General features: G+C 39.7%; 1 protein-coding gene across 1 annotated transcript in view; it reads right to left on the bottom strand.

Annotated features, from left to right (window-relative positions):
• The window catches only part of LOC124178622, a 107,547-nt gene that overhangs the window by 19,907 nt on the left and 67,009 nt on the right, over positions 1 to 20,631 (bottom strand). The window contains exon 5 of the mRNA XM_046562107.1: positions 18,961 to 19,025. Within this exon, the coding sequence (XP_046418063.1) occupies positions 18,961 to 19,025 (65 nt within the window). The remainder of the gene's footprint in view (positions 1 to 18,960; positions 19,026 to 20,631) is intronic.

The raw sequence follows: 20,631 nt of genomic DNA, 5'->3' as shown, positions 1-20,631 counted from the left end.
CGCGTCTGGAATGAATGTAACTTTGGGTGAGTTTTCTGCTAACATGACTGTAGAGAATGATGTCTATACTGTTAATTATCATGTTGTACCTGATACTATGTTAAAACATCCTATCCTCCTGGGTACTGATTTTCTAGACCAAGTTGAACTCCGAGTTCGTCACGGTGACGTTACATTTTTAAAGATTAATAAAGACGATCATGTTGAATTAAATGAATCTGACGAATCTTATATTCACCGGATTAATGTTATTAGTAAAGCTGACGATGTAGATTTATCTCATACGACGGACGAACGTTATCGGGAAGAGATTCGTAAGATTATAACAAATCATAAGCCAGTTAAAACAGAAGATGTTGGAATAAAAGCCAGGATAATTTAAAAATCTGATGAGCCGGTTGTTTCTAGACCGCGAAGACTGTCTCCGTCTGAACGTCGGGAAGTTGACGATATTATAAACATGTGGTTAGAGAAAGGCATCATCCGTCCTTCAAATTCAGAGTATGCGAGTCCGATTGTTTTGGTACGGAAAAAAGACGGATCAGCCCGTCTTTGCGTAGATTACAGAAAATTAAATAGACTTATTTTGAGACCGCTTTCGTCTTTGCCGTTGATTGAAGATCAAATAGATAGGCTAGCAGGAGGGATATATTTTACGATTGCTGATTTAGAGAATGGATTTTTTCATGTCGAGATCGCGGAAGAATGTCAAAAATTCACAGCTTTTGTAACGCCCGATGGGCAATATGAGTTTCGAGTACTTCCATTTGGAATGTCTCTCTCTCCTACGTATTTTCAACAATACATAAATGCTATTTTTAGAGATTTAATATGTGCGGGAATATTGGTCGTTTACCTAGACGACTTAATTATCATTGCGAAGACCTTGGAAGAGGCTTTAGAAAGAATGAAGATAGTTTTTAAAGTTGCAGCTAAGCATGGGTTGAAAATAAAATGGTCAAAATGTCAGTTTGTAAGGACTACAGTTGAGTTTCTGGGGCATATTGTATCCGGAGGTACAGTAAGACCCTCAGAGCATAAAACTTTAGCTGTAAGCAATTTTCCGGTTCCAAATACGATTAAGAAAGTACAGAGTTTTTGGGTTTAACAGGGCATTTTAGAAAATTCATACCCAGGTACTCCTTTATTGCTAGGCCCCTGACTGATTTGTTAAAGAAGGACGTTCCATTTCACTTTGGTGCAAGAGGGATAGAAGCATTTAACGCATTAAAGGCCGCATTAGTATGCGGGCCTGTTTTGAATTTATGTAGAATAGGGGCTGAGACGGAGTTGCACACTGATGCGTCACGCTTAGAGTATGGCATGATTCTGATGCAAAAGGATTGTAACGATGGGAAATTCCATCCAGTATATTATGCGAGCAGTAAAACTACCGAGGCCGAGTCTAAATATTGTAGTTACGAACTTGAAGTGTTGGCAATAGTAAAGGCCTTGGAAAAGTTTAGGGTTTATTTATGGGCTATACCTTTTAAGATTATCACGGATTGTCAGGCCTTTACGGCCACAATGAAAAAAGAAAAGTTGTGTTTACGAGTAGCCAGATGGGCTTTACTATTGGAACATTTCAATTACGACATTCAACATAGGCCTGGTAAAAGTATGATTCATGTGGATGCCTTAAGTAGAAATCCATTACCGATAGTTTTAATTGTACGCGAGAATGATGATGGAATTTTGGCGCGTGTGAGAACTGCGCAAGCGAAGGATGATGATTTAAGGATGACGTTACGAACGGGTATGTTGTGCGCAATAAGTTAGTTTATAAAGATGTAAACAATCAATTGTTAATTGTGGTGCCAAAAAGTATGCAATATCAAGCGATAAGACGAGTGCATGAAAAGGGACATTTTGGTGTAAATAAGACAGAAGAAGTTCTCAAAAAGGACTTCTGGTTTATAGGGATGAGGCCAAAAGTTGAGCAGGTAGTCGAAAGTTGTGTTCCCTGTATCTTAGCTGAGAAAAAACACGGTAAGCAAAAGGGACTGTTAAATCCCATTAGCAAAGGTGACGTCCCTATGGATACCTACCACATAAACCACGTGGGTCCGATGACGAATACAGGTAAAAACTACAAACACATTTTGGTTGTAGTAGATGCATTTACAAAATTTGTGTGGTTATATCCAACGAAGTCGACTGATACAGCGGATGTACTTGACCGACTTCGAAGCCAATCAGCTATTTTTGGGAATCCAAGAAGAATTATTTCGGACAGAGGAACGGCGTTTACATCCAATGATTTCAAGCGGTATTGTGAAGAAGAAGGAATCCAACATTCATTGATAGTAACTGGAGTGCCACGAGGTAACGGTCAAGTCGAGAGAATCAATCGAACTATTGTACCTTTGTTGACAAAGCTGACGTCTCCGACACCCGAAAAATGGTATCGACATGTCGACACAGTACAACACTACCTGAATGCTACCCCGAGTCTAAGTACAGGTAAAACACCGAGTCAGCTGATGTTCGGTGTCAATATAAGACTCAAAGATGATATGCGTTTACCTGAACTATTAGAAGAAGAATGGACCACTCAGTTTGTGGAAGACCGTGAAGAATTACGTCGAGAAGCAAAACAACAAATTGCGAAGGCTCAAGAGGAAAATCGCCGAGGTTCAACAAGAACCGGAAAGCAGCAAGAAGTTATCAAATTGGGGACTTGGTAGTATCCAGCGAACCCAATCTGGTCCAGGATTAAAGCTGAAGAGTAAATTCTTAGGCCCATATCGCATAACCAAGGTCCTGAGGAACGATCGTGATGTGGTGGAGAAAGTCGGAGAGCACGAAGGACCGCAGAATACATCCACTTCTGCCGATCACATGAAGTATTGGGCCATGAACCTGAAGAAAACAATAGCGACGACGAGTTGGAGTCCATTGACGACATCTGAGGGCAGATGTCACTGCAGGATGGCCGAATATAGGAGTAAAGAATATTCTCTATGTTAAGTTTATATTTTGAAGTAAAGATAAGGTTGTGTTTATTTTTAAGTGTCGTAAATTTAAGGATTATGTTGTGACAAAGGCTATCCAACATGCTGTTGCCAGATGAGGAAACGTGGCTAGTTGGTGAGTCTCGGTCACTAAAGTATTGTATAATTGAGATGGATACGAGTCGTGTGAGAGCGAGAGAGAGAGAGCCAGGTATGAAGTATGGAGTACAAAGTATAAGTAAGGGTATGAGGGTGGGGGTGAGAAAAGGCCAAGAGGCCCTGCATGTACCTAATAGCTAAGCAAAAGTCAGTCTAAGACCATCGGGACTACTGTAAAGATGTACTTGTCACTTTGTCATAATAAAGAAATACTTCTATAAAATTCAAACCTGCCGTCACACTGCAAATCTTTCTTTAGTAAAATTAATAGCATCAAACCTATTATTATCATTATACTACACTACTTTTATCTACATTTTATTGCATTTGTTATCGAAGTTACTGTACAGCTCTAATTTAAATGGCGGGGTTACGGAAACCGAAAACCCATTCACAAATGCATGCGTTCGTTTAATAATATAAACGAACGTTAAATAACGTTTACTGCTTAAAAATCAATACCCATTACCAATAATAATGACTACGAGAATTACCCTCATTATTAATTCTCGCTATGCATTTGATTAGTTTCCGTAAACTCGTGAATTCAAAAAGTGAGCGCTACGGTGTCACTATCGAAGTAAGTTGGGTAATCCCACGCTATTTTACCGATTATTCAAGTATATATGTAATATTTATAAATGTTATTAAATAATATACATACATATTATTTAATAACATTCATTTAACATGTGGTTTGAAATTTTTTTCATGTATGAAATGCCTAAATAACAAATAATGAAACATGCGAATGTATATGTCATTTAATATCTGAACGTTTGACCAAACCCTTGCTTGCAATATTGTAATTGCGCGTGGTGATCCGTCGCACCGTACTTCAAACATACTATGCCCGAATGAAATACGAAAAACGCGTACATAACAATATGAAAAAGTTGAGGTTCGGATAACAGAGTTAATAAAATTTTCAATATTCCCGAAATTATTCACATTCTTGGTTGTGGCGCATTCGTTTTTTCAAAAATTCATAACTCCGGCTACTATTTTCGTACGGGAACTGGCTCGGGCTCATTTTCTTCGCAAAGAAGGAAATCGCAAGAAAAAATAGTCTACTCGATCTTTTTGGCCTAAATATAAAATATTCTCAACTTTCTAAAACATTTCGAGGTTTTAGCAAAGGTTTTTCTTCAATCTGAAATAATTCACAGGCATATAGATATTTGTATTCTCTCAGTGCTGTGCAAATTTGGTCCTGGGACACGAGGCGAGTTTTTCTGATTTTTCATTTTTTCATTTTTTATTCTGAAATGCTTTTCACCATAATTTCTTCGAACTAATCAAAGTGTAAAGAGAGCAGCTCACAACCATTCTACGTATACCGTATTGTTACATATTAACACATTTTTTGTTCCAGAATATCCACTTATAATTTTTTTTTCATTTTAACATGTTTTTATCTCAGAATAATTGATTTGTATATTGTATTATGAAAGAAATGTAGAATAAGTGCATATCCAACGCGAGAATACGAATTGATTTTCTGGAACAAAATTCTCTACTGAGTACAATGCTGTGGTACGTTTCACAGCGTGTATACCATGCAATGCATAGACTTCTTTTCAGATACAATGTCTTCCAAAGCGAGAAAAACTTCTTTCAATGAAATGTGGCTTTTGGATCCTGCACTTTCTTCCTGGTTGCGACGAGTCGAAAAAGACCCTTATTCCGCCTATTGTTCAACATGCCGTCCATCATTTTCTCTCAGCAATATGGGAAAACAGTCAGTAACGAGTCACATGCGTGGGCGGAAACATACGTCTGCTGTTTCGATCACAACAAAATCTGCGAGTTTAAACTTGTTTTTTCGAAGTAATGACGCAACAGGAAATAATAGTGGATCAAACAGTTCGAAATATCCACTTAATGCGGCTGGACCGTCATCAAGAAATTCTTCAGAACCAGCTCCAGTCATTACACCAATCGAAGACAGTGGACATCGATCGGCGTCACAAACAAATTGTAGACAACAAAAACCGCAAGGACTTCAGCCATTTGTTATGAATGAAAAAGTCACGACAGCTGAAATTATTTGGCGTTTACACGTGATCATTAGGGTGGTCCTTATTTGGGGTGTTAACGAATTCGGACAAGTGCGCCCCCTAGACACGTTTGAAATAAATAAAAAAAAATGTGTGCAAAACCCCAGCGCTGTAGTCCCATGAGACCACGTGCCTGTAAGCTCGTTTTGTTTCCCATTTAGATAACATGGCATTTTTAGACCAATTCAGTCACTATTTTTTCCAGTCATCCCTAAGTATGTTAAAAATTATTTATCCACATAAATCTATTGTTAATAGGCATGACTACGCGCACATTCTTTTTCAAAACCTCACATGTATCGTATTTCATGATAAATTTGATATTTGATATTTAATATTCGAAAGTCGATTAGAGTTGCATTCAAACTATGGTCATTCAGTTTCAATTGTGTATAATCAAGAAGTTTATCAAGTCAGAGTATAAATATTAGTAAGAAATATGTTCAATATCATGAAAATGTTCTTTATTCAATTTATTCCATTTGAATAAATCCTTGGTCTCTCGGTATGTAGAGTCTAATTATTATTCGCTACGTGGCAATGAAACGTAATGGAACGTCCAGAAAACAAAAGTAAGCAACTGACCGGCCGGTCAGTCCGTGGATAAGAAAGGACGCGCGTAACCGCCTGCGCTTACAACGAGAGCTTGCCGAAGCACAGCGTTTTCTGTCCCGAGCGTGCATGCGCGAGTCTATTCTTATAACTATCATCTTTCAGTGATTGATGGAAAAAATTGTTTATCTCTGGTTTTATTGTTTGCTTTGGTGTTATGGAAAAAAATTCCTACAGTTTTTTGCTGTTTTTGTGGTTGGCTGCTACGTGATTTTTTTTTTCCCGTTCCGACACATGTACGAATTTAACCAGTTTAATTCAGATAACGCCAAAAGCCGTAGGTGGTCATTGTACTTTCGATAGTTTCGTGGTGTTATTTAATTTCCGTACGTTCGTCTACCACTGCGAAATGTATAATGTCTTCGTCACGTAGAACACGGTTCAACATTTTTTTGATCAGTGACATTGACACACAAATTTATGGAAACAAGTTACCATCTCAAAAACAGGTATTAAAAGTGCTTTTTTTCAACCTTCGCGAATTAAAATTAACGCTGCCAGAAAGTGCAACATTAGCAATAAAAGAAGTCATCATATTTTGGGAAAAAGCCCGTGTGCCGACACAACAAGTCCATCGCGCCGTAAAAAAATTGACAGATTTATATGAGAAGTGGCGAAAATTGCAAAAAAATGCCGGGAACTTATTCAACAAAGAGAAAGAGGAAGCTTTCTCTCGTGGACTTTTGAACTTATTTGACATCGGCCATGGAAATGTGATGGACATGGTCGACGAAAAGGGAAAAGAATTTTTACTGAACCAAAGAAAAGATGGACGAGTTGGTTACATCGGAGACATCGAAACAATGTACGAGAATGATGAAGAACTCCAACGACATAAAGACGAGATATTTCTGCAAAGACTACGGAAAAACGAAATGGAGAAAAACTTAGCCAGTAAGTTTTTATTTTTGTTTATTATTGGACGGAACATTTCATTTCTACGTAATATTTTTCATTTGGATTTAATACGACTCAGAATGATTATAATTTTTTGTAGGACAATTCGTAGAATTGGCATCAAGTGATGAAACCTCTTTGAACACACTCAGTCAAAAGAGCGTTGGCACTTATTCTAACGTTTCTATAGAAGATCTGGATTCGTCAGTTCTCTTCATCGATGAGTCCGAAGCCGGACCGCCGCAGCCCAAAAGATCACGTGGGAGCGTCAATATAATTAACGAGAAATTGGTCGCCGTTTTAGATAAATGCAAATTAAGCGACAGAGATGCTGTTCACGTCATTGCTGCCGTTGCTCAATCTCTACAATACGATATTAACTCGTTGGTTCTCAATAGAACATCAATTCGACGCTACAGAGAAAAATTGCGTACTGCAAGAGCAATGAATATCAAACGAGTATTTAACGAAACGGAACTCAATGCAGTCGTCTTCCACTGGGGTGGAAAAATGCTGCCCAATATATTGAAACGTGAGGTAAATGACAGACTACCTATTGTCATAACGAATGGGAATGTCGAAAAACTTTTGGGAGTGCCAGAGTTAGAGGACGGATTGGGGAGATTGGGGTCTCTCTCACGCAGTCAAGGCACTATGCTGTGATACGACAGCTTCTAATCTCGGTCACATAAACGGCGCAGCGGTCGTTTTAGAACAAATTTTAAAACGAGATATTTTATTCTTACCTTGCCGACACCATATATTCGAGATTATTCTAAGAAGCGTTTTCGAACAAAAAATGCCTGCATCGAGCGGTCCTAACGTCGCTATTTTCAAGAGGTTTCAAGAATCGTGGACTAAGATAGATAAGACCTCATGGAAAAGTGGAATCGAAGATGCGGATGTAAAAGAAATATTAATCGAGCATATCGAAAGTATCCAAACATTCGTGGAAAAAACATCGTTGAATAGTCAGCCGAGGGAAGATTATCAAGAGTTACTGGAATTAACTCAAACCTTTATCGGAATTACTCCGCCCCGTGGTATTAGATTTCGGTTCCCCGGAGCGTATCATCATGCTCGTTGGATAGCGAAGGCGATCTATTGCTTAAAAATATATTTGTTTCGCGAAAGTTTCAAGTTAACTTCAAATGAACAGAAAGCAATTTCCGGGGTGTGTATTTTTATTGTTGTAATATACGTAAGAGCATGGTTTACAGCTTCATTTCCACCTCAAGCACCGAACCACGACTTGCAGCTTTTGAAAAAACTTGACAATTACAAGTCAATTGATCCTGATGTTTCTCGAGTTACAATCCAAAAACTCATAAAGCACTTGTGGTATCTCAATCCGCAAACTGCAGCGATGTCGTTTTTCGATCATCGTCAAGATTCCAATTGGGACTTCCGAATGTTGTGAGACGGGGAAATGAGGTTATGTTGCACAACGGACAACTCAGACGGCGTTGCCAGTTTGGAACAGCTGACTGCTCGGGATTATTCTCCTCGTGCAATCTTCACGAACTTTCCCTACTTTCGGAATTAATTACGAGATAACGACGTGGTGGAAAAAGATTAAAAAATTCTAATGGATCCAAAATTTATTGAATAAGATGATACTAGTTTTTCAAGCATTTCTATCGACCCGTTTTCCAATTACATATGCAAACGTGAATTTTGTCAGGTATTTTGCTGATTTTCCCATAAGCCCTGTGTTAATTTTCGGATTTTAAATTCGATTTATTCTCAAACGACGTGGTCAATCGTATTGAAATTTGGCAAGAAATTTGGAAATATTACAATTAAAACTCGAGCAAAATTTTAACAAAATCTGTCGAAAAGGGTGTTTTGCATACACCGTCCTTAGGCGTATGTCTTACATTTTATTTTTTGAGTTTAAAAATCCAGAAAATGTATCCACTCGTGTAAAAGTTTATATTTTAAATAATTTCCAGTAATATATAAAATAAAATATGCGGATCACTTATCATGTCAATTGATCATTTTATTAACTAATTTTCTAGGTATCGCAACCAAGAGATGATTACTGTGAACTTCTGGAGCTATCATTACTATTCTTAAATACTACTTCAACTACACAAATTTCTTTTAAGCGACCTGGTGCTATGCATCACGAACAATGAATGGCAAAAGCGATCTATTCTTTAAAAATATTTATGTTCCTCAACCAATTTAACCTTGACTTTAGAGAAATAACAGGAATACGACAAATTTGCATTTTTGTTCTAAGATTTTATATACCAGCGTGGTTTCAGGCTTCATCTGGCATATCGACAACGCATAGTGATTTAACTTTAATGAAAGACTTATTACTATACAGCCAAAACAATCCTTCTTTCGCTGAAATTGCTGCTGACAAAATGTCCGATCACTTATGGTATCTGTCTGAGGAATTAGTTGTTTTAGCTTTATTCGATGTGAATGTTTCAGTGGATATGTGTTTAGAGAGATGGCAAAAGGATATGGATCATCGACGTGGGATCCGCGAATTAGTGATGAGAAAGAGTGTAAATGAAACGAAAATGATGTTGAGAAGGAGAGAGATAATGAATACCGATAAACGAGACTTTTATTGGTTTCGATGAGGCGATACAGACCGTATCGCAAGAGAACGTTACAGAGAGTGATGATTTTACAGAGCGAGAGAACACATAGACTTACACACATACATGATTTCGAGACAGTAGACAATACATGAGATACAGCTGATAGGTTTTGAGTCGCGACACGGGCAAGCGGCGAGATTTGACGCAGAGACGGCAAGTAAACATTGCACGCGAGTGTGCGTACATGTGCGAGGACGATTTTGAGTGTCGCGAGACACACGTTTAACTATTCGATACTCTGCCGAAACAATATGAAAAAAAAATGGTTGTAAATATTAAAACTTCGGAAGGTAATCCAACAAATTTTAAGCGACTTGTAATAAAAGAAAATGTAAAGTCACTATCAACAAGTGATTTCTGTGACTTTGTCTCAGAACGATCTCTGTTTTTGTTAACAACATTTAATTTACTGTATAATTTTCTCAATAATGATGGTTCATTATGGCCAGCTAATGAGAATTACCAGAAAGCTGTCTTATTTTCAAGTGAAATCCGAGTAACGAATGATACAGCAGAACGTGGTGTATCTTTAATAACTAAGTATAATCAAACTCTGACTGAAATGAAGAAGATTTTCAGTATTTGTTACAAGTTATAAAAAAATATAGAGAGATGTATCCTAATTGTAATAAAACAGCTTTACTATAATAGTAAAGTAATAAATAACGTTCAATTTTTACAGCTTTTTAGTATATAATATATAATTTGTTGGCGAAGTATTTGTTTTAGTTTTTTTTACAACACTTCCTATGTCTCAGATATAAATGTATGATTTTTTTTTACTTGTATAATGAAAAACCTCAAAAAAAAACCCGAAAATTTGATGGAAATCAAATTTTGACTTCGAATAACTCGGGAAGGAAACAATTTATGGAAAAATGATAAGAGACCTTTTTTTTAGAGCGTTAAGTTTTGTATAAGAAACCGTGATGATCATTACCATAAGTTGATTCAATACAGAGATATAAAATTCTAAAGTAAAAAAATTTTTTTTCCTATGTTATTTAAATGGGAAATAGAAAATTACGATCCGCGACTTCTAAATCTTCAAATTAAGAACTCATATTTTGACGAGGTCTTTATTTTGGCATTCTCTGAAAGAATTCGCTGACCATTTGAAGAAAATTAGAAAAGTCCATTTATTTGAAACACCCCAATGTAATATATATAAATATATGTGTAATATAATATATAAATAACATAATTTTATACGACATTATATTATATTTTCAAACTTGTACTTCACTGTGATTACTATGCTTGGATTGGATGACGAGTAATTGCGGAGGGGGCGGCAAAAAATGAGATTCGCTTAGGGGCGCCCCAGACCGTAATCCGACCCTGCCTAACCCAAGTTAGAAATTTTCCTTTAGCATCCAGTCCTTACACTGATTCACGTAAATACGACATTAAGCGCACGTCATACTGATCTCCAGACGTATTAATTTTCATTGTGACGCGCTCACCTCTCCTTTACGGTTCACAGCTGTGAATATATGTAAGCTTGGGTACGTTACCAAGCTACGTAGCGCCGCGCGTTGGCTCATGCGCAAAGAGTCAGTATGAAAGATGACTCCGAGCTACGAGCACTAATGACAATACAAAAGTCATAACAAAGGTTTGCTATTGGCAATTGTATTGATTCAGGTTAGTTTGTAAGTGTGTGCGATTAATGTAAATAACTTATCGTTTTGTTAACTCTTGTAAATATTTGATATTTCAGTTGTTTACTACATCATACAAGTGTTGATTAATAACCTCAAATCCACTCCATCAAAGTTCCTTGTCTGTCGCTTACATATATTAAATCGCTTGCCAATGTAACATGACTTAGAGCATACCATTTGAGCGATTAGAATCATGAAGATCATGAAAAAGCCAAGCCTTTGAACTATGAACGAATAAGAATGGTGTTGGTTCGAAAACTCTATCTTATACATACTTTCAACAGCAGGAGATAATTACGAAAGTTTAATAAAATAAACCCAGAGAAGTGTTGCTGAAATGAGCAAATTTCTATGCCTAAAGTCCAAATTCTTGAATTAGGCATATTATGACTGATACGTTTTCAATTTTATTTCTGGTTCGAGTTTGATAATCCGTCATATAAGAATAAGTTATACGCAAATCAAGCACAAATTATACTTTTAAAAATATCAAGACTGTAAAATAAAAAAGTACAGATAATTCGAATTTATACGAGTCGCATGAAGGAAATCATTTGATACGATAATTTATGAGTAAGATAATTGTATTTGAGTTTTAGCTGCATTTTTAATGATCTTCAAAAGATACGGTGTCCGTAGTAATTTCAAAGTCAAGGTGACATTTGAAGAAAAGAAAACAAACAATAGTATCAATGAAAAATATTTGTGCATAACTGTTGGAAAATGAGATCCCTCTCCTAGTTGGAGCGACATGGCCCAAAGAGGCGCTGGGGAGAGTCTCCCGAACTCGCGTCTGCGTACGCCCTCTTGATTTGGAGGCTCTCTCGCCCAGGCCGCCCTACTGTATAACAACCAACAGGTTATGGGCCCAGGGAAGTGAAGTGAACAATATTTTGTGAGATATAAGAAAAGTAACTTCCGCGATCGCGTGTTCAAAATCGCGAGTAGTCCTCATAGGTTAGCCAGCCTCGTGCAAAGTGCAAAACAGCCATGCCGGACAACGAACTCACAAAAATTGAAAAACTCTCAGGAATCGATAACTGGAATTTATGGAAATTCGAAATTCGAGTTCTCATTCTCGCGAGCGGAGCGATCGAAATAATAAATGGAAATCTGACAAAGCCGGTACATTCGGCAACCGAGACGACAGCTGAGGCCGCCGCTGCCTTCGAGAAAAGGTTAGAAAGATGGACAAAGCTCGACAGTGCGGCTCAAAAAATAATTGTGCAGACGGTAAGTCGACAGTGCATGCTTCACATAATAAATTGCGAATCAGCAAAAGATATGTGGGACAAGTTGCATGCGATATTTGAAAACAAAAGCGAGGCATCGAAGCACCTCCTGCAACAAAATTGGTACTCGCTGGGAAAAGATCCGTCGGATGACATATCCATGCACATTGCAAAGATAAACGACTTAGCGTGCAGGTTGAAAATCCTTGGAGAGCCAGTATCGGATAGCATGATCATTACCAAAATATTAATGACTTTGCCGCCTTCCTACCAGCATTTTGCAACAGCGTGGGACTCGACAAGTCAACAAGAACAAACGCTGTCAAATCTTACTGCACGTCTCACCATGCAGGAACTGCGACTCGGCACAGCGGAGGGCCAAGGAAACACAGCGTTTTCAGCGAAGGCAAGCGACAAACGCCAAGCAAAAGGAAAGAGACCCGGCCGCTGCAACCACTGCGGAAAAGCCGGGCACTGGAGAAATCAATGTCGCAGCCTAAAAGCCACAACGAGCAAAAATCAGCAGAGCGGTGGATCAGAAAGCAGAGGCAGCGCCTTCGTAACAGGTATGCTTAGTGCAAATGTCTTATCGTCCGAAAAAGCTTCTACGGACTGGTATTTAGACTCCGCTGCGAGCAAACACATGTCTCCGTATCGACAATGGTTTGTCAAACTTGAAAAACTTATCGAGCGAATTCCAATCAGAGTTGGAAATGGAAACATAATATGGGGAGAAGGCGTGGGAGAAATAGACATCCTCTCGTTCAACGGGTCAAAGTGGGAGAAACACCACTTGGCGCCAGTACTTTGGGTTCCGCAACTCAAGTATAATTTACTCTCTATGTCCTCAGCCCTCGATAAAGGATTGGAAATGACCTCAGATAAGCAATTTTGTAACCTAAAAAAGGATAAGGTTACAGTCGCAGTGGGAGAACGCTTCGAAGACCTGTACAAAATGAAATTCAGGGTGTGCGCTCCGGACACTGAGGACAGCAAGTTGATTCCGCAGCGAGCCAACATCAGTGAAGACGCTTCGCTAAAAACGTGGCACGAAAGATTGGCGCATCAAAACATTCAGCACGTCCGCAGCGTCCTACAAAAATGGAACATAAAAACGAAACCGGTCAGCGATTGGTCTTGCGACGGTTGCGCGCAAGGAAAAATGAACAGGAAACCCTTCCCGAAGAGTCAATCCCAGTCGAACGAACCAGGTGAGCTGCTTCATGCAGATTTGTGTGGACCAATGGAAAATCCGTCCATCGGAAGATCCAGGTATTTTTTATTGTTCAAAGACGATTTTTCGCATTATAAATTCGTGTATTTTCTGAGCCAAAAGGACGAAGTCAAAACATTTTTCGAAAACCTTCTAAAAAACGTTGAAACTCAACTTGGGAGAAAAATAAAGGTTTTAAAAACTGACAATGGCCTCGAATTCACAAATAAAGAGATGAAATCCCTCATGCTCAGGAACGGAATAAAACACGAAACCAGTGTTGCCTACACGCCGGAACAAAACGGGGCAATTGAGCGCGAAAACCGGACAATCGTGGAGGCAGCGCGAAGCATGATCCATGCAAGAGGCTTGGAGTTGAGACTCTGGGCAGAAGCGGTCAACACGGCAACTTTCATCCTCAATCGTACTGGAACGAGCAGCATCCCGGGAAAAACGCCGTACGAATTGTGGTTTGGGAAACCACCCAAAGACATCAACTTCAAAATTTTCGGAACTAAAGTGTGGACGCACATTCCGAAGCAAAAAAGAAAGAAATGGGACCCAAAGGCCAAAAAGGGCTACTTCGTAGGCTACGACGATTGCACCAAGGGCTTCCGGGTGTGGTATCCGGCTGAGGCCAAGGTGAACACGCTTCGCGACGTCAAATTCATGTCTGAAACAAAGGGCACATTCGAGCGAAGAGAGGAGAGCAAACACGCGACAATCAACGTGCCGATCCTCTCCAGCGAAGACGAAGAAACGGAACAACAAGAAACGACCTCGAGTGAATCGGGTGACGAAGATTTCCAAGACGCAGGAGCAGCATTGGATAACGCAGGTCCACAGCCTGAGGAAGAGGCACGACGGTTGCGGAGCAGAGAGACTCTGCGTCAGCCCCAGAGATACAGAGACTACGAATTGGACATGGAAAACCTTTTCCTCACCGAAACCGCAGAGCCAACGACCTTCGAGGAAGCCACGCAGAGCCCGCAAAGCGAAGCCTGGCGTGATGCGATGATGGACGAAATGGAATCGTTGCGACAAAACAAAACTTGGGAACTCGTGGTGCCGCCGCCAGGAGCAAAGGTACTCCCAAATCGTTGGATATACAAACGAAAAACAGGGATAGACAAAAACCACGAACGATTCAAGGCGAGATTAGTCGTCAAAGGTTTTTCGCAACGTCCGGGAATCGACTACGAAGAAACTTTTAGTCCCGTGGTGAGGTTTCCGTCGATTCGGTCCATACTGGCCATCGCAGCATCAACAGACATGCATCTTGCACAGTTCGACGTTAAAACGGCATTCCTCCACGGAGAGCTCGAAGAGGATATCTATATGAAACAGCCGCAAGGTTTCGAAGACGACTCCGGAAAAATCTGCAAACTCAAAAAGGCACTCTACGGTCTCAAGCAAGCAGCGAGATGCTGGAACATGAAATTTGTAGATTTCTTGAAAAAACACAATCTCAAGGCGACTTCGGCCGATCCGTGCGTTTTCGTCTCGTACCATGACGACAACACCTTAATTCTTGCAATTTACATCGATGATGGATTAATCGCTTCAACATGTAAAGCAAAAATTGAGAATCTGTTACAGCACTTGGCATCGGCTCTGGAGATCACAGTCGTCCCATTGGGAATGTTTCTGGGGATGGAGATACAACGCCTCCCGGACGGATCGATCTTCGCAAATCAACAAAAATACGCGCAAAAGGTACTCGATCGTTTTCGCATGGAGAATGCGAATAGCGTGTCTATCCGAGCGGATCAACACACCGACCTAAGCTTACGAGAACCGAGCTACGGAGACGAGGTCATCAACGTGCCATATCAGGAAGCAGTTGGCAGTCTGCTGTTCCTGGCCACCGTGACAAGGCCCGACATAGCTTATTCCGTGAGCGTGGTGAGTCAGTATTCCCAATCGCCAAGAAAAGTGCATTGGAACGCGGTAAAAAGAATATTAAAATATATTAAAGGTAGTGTCGCCCACGGAATTTTGTTTCCGAACGAACCTAACAATTTTAAGATAAACGCCTATAGCGACGCAGATTTTGGCGGAGACAAGGGCGACAGAAAATCCACAACCGGGTTTTTTGTGCAAATTGAAAAAACACCTGTGATATGGGGCTCGCAAAAACAAAAGTCGACATCGTTGTCAACGATGGAGTCGGAATATTACGCGGCGAGTCAAACGGCCAAAGAAATAGCCTGGCTAGACAGACTACTCAACGAGCTAGTCATTAAACACAAAAGAGAAGCTCCCACGATGTACGTGGACAATCAGAGCGCCATAAAATTCATTAAAAATCCGCAAATTACAAAGTTTTCAAGGCACATCGACGTGCGTTTTCATTTTGTGCGCGAAAATTACGCAAACAAGGTTTTTGACTTGGAGTACATCCATACAGACGAGCAATTAGCTGATTTATTTACCAAACCGCTCGCGAAACCAAAATTCTTGTATCTACGAGATAAACTCAATGTGATTGAAAGACCAAAAATTGTAAACATGTCGATCCAAAGTGGGAGTGTTGGAAAATGAGATCCCTCTCCTAGTTGGAGCGACATGGCCCAAAGAGGCGCTGGGGAGAGTCTCCCGAACTCGCGTCTGCGTACGCCCTCTTGATTTGGAGGCTCTCTCGCCCAGGCCGCCCTACTGTATAACAACCAACAATAACGAATGTGAAAACCATTATTTAAAAAATATGAGATCGTTGCCAGATATAGAGAATCGTTGGTTTAGATCTAAGATTCAATCTGATACATGTCTCGCTCAGTATCCTTTATTATCCAAGCATATGAATAATTCAGGTATCTTTGTATTGATTAGATAATTCTGAAGAAAATATATAAGCTGTAAACAAATTCTGGTTGAAATGTGTTAAGGATTCAGAATTGGGCGCATAAGTAGTAGGATAGTCAAGTAAGCAAAAGGTAAAACTCCAGGCTGTGCGACAGCATTAGCACACCACACCATCCTTGGTGGGAGTAGATGAGCGAGAACTTGAGTCGAGTGCGTGCGTGATCAAGAGTGCTCGACGTCTTCTAGCCGTGATTTTGTAACTTTCTCGGCGTACATGTGCGGAAAGTTGTTATTAATTAATTTTACTTTGTTCAACTTCACACCGTGAAATCTTATCCAATGCCTTACGCACAATATTATTAAAATGAAGTGATATGAAGTGACGTAAATATGAATTCTTGAACGCAACGTAAACATCTTTTTTATGTAACGCAACCACGTTTTCCTCGCTTTTTCGAGCGTGTCTGCGGTACCTAAAGTAGGCGTTTCGGCGACTCTCGAAGCGAATTAGTGGTGGGGGGTATGAGGAGCACCATTTTTAGCTCCTAGGAGTAACTTTTTTGTACTCTGCGCATGCGCTTTTCTTACACGGTCCGATTATTTCGTTCCCGATCACGGCGCTGTGAAGCAGAGCTGCTGCCATCGGTTGCCTATTCAGAGAACCATTCGCGTATGGGAAATGTTTTCAGGGAAGACGGGGACATAACCTCACTTTTTTACGCAAACAATTCAAAGATCGTGTCGACAAATCGAGAAAAGTGATTTCACGAAAATGAGTGATCAAGAAAAACACAGCAGTGACGAGTGGCTGCAATGCACGCCACCAGAACTGAGAGAAGCTGCGGAGAATACGAGGGACGAATTATTGCCGACAAAATCTCAAAAAATGTACGAATCCACGTACGACGCATTCGTGAAATGGAAGCGGGCACACAAAACAAAAGTAACGTCGGAATCGATTGTGATGGCATACTTCAAAGAACTCAGTGGAAAATATAAATCATCGACTCTATGGTCAATGTTTTCGATGCTGAAAGCCACCTTAAAAATTAAAGAAAATACAGACATCGATCAATATCATTCCCTCAAGGCTTTCATGAAGAAAACGTCATCGGGATTCGTGAGTAAAAAATCGAAAGTGCTTTCGTCGGAAAATGTTGAAAAATTTTTAACAGAAGCTCCCGACCGTGAATATTTGGCAACAAAAGTAAGTTAACAATCAGACAAAATATTTTTACTACAAGGTTGCAATTATTTTCATATAACTAAATATGATACGTCCCAAACAGGTTGCTCTAATTTTCGGAATTTCGTAATTTCAGAAGAATTCGTCAAAATCGTACAACAGTACACGGATTTGCGTCCTCAAAATGCAATGACCGATCGTTTTTTTGTCAATTATCAAAAGGGAAAATGTACTTGTCAAGTTATCGGGATACATAAATTTTCGAAAATGCCGAAAGAAATTGCCGGGTATTTGAAGTTAGAGGACTCGGCGAGTTTCACCGGACATGCGTTCCGCCGAACCTCTGCAACATTGCTTGCAGACAGCGAGGCCAACATCACCACGTTGAAGCGCCACGGTGGATGGAAATCGAGCAACGTTGCAGAAGGCTATATCGAGGAGTCCGTTAAAAATAAATCCAAAATCGGGCACATTATATAAACGGCGGTCAATTTTGCCTCAGCTGGACCTTCGGAACGGAATAACGATGATCCACCGTCAAAGCGTGAAAAAATTGAGACGATTACGTCCGAGAAAGAAAATTTAAAAACGCAAACGACCGTGGTCGATGACGAAAATTCGCCATCGAAAAAAAAATTTGTATTCAACAATTGCACAAATTGCACTTTCGTAATCCATGACAAGTAAATATTTAAATAAAAAAAACTTGACTCGTGTAAATGTATCGTGTTCTTATTATTTCAACAACTTTTAAAAACTACTATCGCTTTCCGGGGGGGCTTCGCCCCCCCAACCCCCCAGGGGGGACTTCGCCCCCTCCACCCCCAGAAGGGCCCCTTCACCCCGCCGGGGGGCTGCGCCCCCCTGGACGCCCCCTCGGTTTGCCAAATAACAATATCATTTGTCCGAACACTATAAGTTCGGAAACGTGGTTTTATTATATAAATAGTCGTGTGTACTATTTTTGTTTTACGACACTACTCAGTCATTAAATTTGCAAAATTCGAGTCCAATACAATTAGTCCGACATATTTTGATGTTAATGTTATGTCCTCCAGACCTTAGATTCTTTTCCCACACTCTTACAACTATCTTATACTTTGAATACTCTTGCTGTCATCACCTCGCTACCTTGCTTCCCATACCGCATCAGCAAAATGCTCTCTCAATTCCTAAACTATAACTAGCCAGTCCCGTACATCCTTCCTCCCATATATTCACTCTCGAGTCATCTTTCATTCGGGCAACGTCCAAATTTATCTCTCTTCCTTTTTTTGTTCTCCACATCTTCTCATTGTACTATCTTCATCTTTTACAATAAAACAATTGTGTACTCAATTATTCAACTCCTCAATATAAGTTCCTCTCATTTCCCCTTATCCTTCGTACATACGCATAGTCGACGGGTCGTGAACACAAAATATGCCGCAATAACATCATGGCTGGGCGTGGATGCGGTCATCGACAGCCAATCGCCGTGATCACAACTATTCCCGCCGTAATACTAATTCCATAAGTTGATTTCAAAATAATTTCTAAGTTAATTACCTCCTGGCATCAATTGTAGTCACCGCGTCATTGCAATCTCCTCTGACCGCAAGCTGCTCTTCTGGCTAGAAATATACACGAAATATTAGTAGAATAGTTACAAAACTAAAATTTAATGGATACAGCACCAGATTTACCTATGGGCCCGAGAGGCCCGGCAAACTGACAACATTATCTAGAGACGGTACGAAATTTAGTCTGTGAATACATCTTTTTTTCCTAAATCAAAAAATGATACTCAATTTTTGTGATATAAATTTTGTTTTTAGTAGAAATAGGTGTTTTTGTAACACCTGCATGGGAAGTTGAACTTCGCGCACTAAAAAGTACATGCGAGACGTTCGATTCGTCTAAACTGCGCAAACTGTTCGATAATATTGAAAACTGTTAGGTAATGTTTATTACGATACAAGTTTCTGTTAGGTAATGCTCATTGCCTAACTGTTTTCGACATTAGCTTACAGTTTTACGACATAACCCAACAGTTTGGGAATTGTTGGGGAACTGGCCGCCACGCGCACCCTCTTTGATTTTGATGCGCGGTGTCGATCTTCTCATTATTCTCTCGATGCGCCAAAACAACTAGCGCCACGTGCGACGACCAGCTGAAGTTATCAATGGACGCGATGTGAACTTTCTAGTGTAAATACGTGCTAAAGTATTCTTTTTGCTGTTTTATTTTCAACAGACTGTGGCATTTCGATAAATAATTTGCGTGAATCATGCAGAAATTCCTGGAAAATTGTCTTTAACTCGTTGTAAGTATCAATTTCTCACAATTTGACAGCGTGTAACCGCTGTAATCCGGTGACAGTTATACCTGTCTAAATGAATGCCCCTATATTCTTTAATACAGTAATTCATAATTATTCATAAATATAATACGTTGTCATACTGATATACAAATACGTATAAACGTAGATCTCAGGTTTGGAATGAATAATCTTATGAATTTGATTTGTGATAGGTTTTGGTCACTTTTAAAAATAACTACGTACATGAGAATAACAGTCTTTATACATGAAAAATGGATCTCATCATTAAAACTGGATTTGAAGCAGTCACGCATTCCATTAGGTTCAACCTGGACGCGATAAGAAAAGGGCAAAGCTTTCACAGTTAGTCATATAGTCAGAGTTGAAAAACTTTGAAGTGGTGGAAAACCTGAATGTATTAGATGCAGCGTAATTCGGTAAACAGCAGTAACATCAACTCCTTATAAAGTCGTGTTAGAGGTACATTTCAAAAATCTACACTCCCAAGTGAATGGAAAACCTCCCGGAGTATATACATTGCTATTATGTTTCTAAATGACTTATGATTCCTTCAAATCGTTACAGCTTGATTCAAATCGCCACATAACTTCAGTCTCATGCACATGTGTCGCACAGGCAGGAGAAAAGTGTAAGCACACGGATAGAAGTTCAAGCAAAACAAGTATCACACAAGAATGGAAAAGGCCTTCTGATGCACAAATAGCAAAAGACTTATATGCAAAAGGTATCCTATTTACTGACGTTTTCAAAACTAAAGTTAAACAACAAGAACCACAAGTTCTTCCATACCGCCTTCAATTGTCTAAACTCTCTGAGCCATGTGCTTTACGCACGTATCTTAGAGAATTTACTAAGGCAGAAGGAGAGTCCATTGTAAGGTACATCTTACGTGCCG

This window comes from Neodiprion fabricii, chromosome 3 (assembly GCF_021155785.1).
Source record: "Neodiprion fabricii isolate iyNeoFabr1 chromosome 3, iyNeoFabr1.1, whole genome shotgun sequence".
Lineage (NCBI taxonomy): Eukaryota > Metazoa > Arthropoda > Insecta > Hymenoptera > Diprionidae > Neodiprion > Neodiprion fabricii.
Note: the sequence above shows the minus strand (reverse complement) of the source record. Positions and strands in the feature narration are given on the sequence as shown.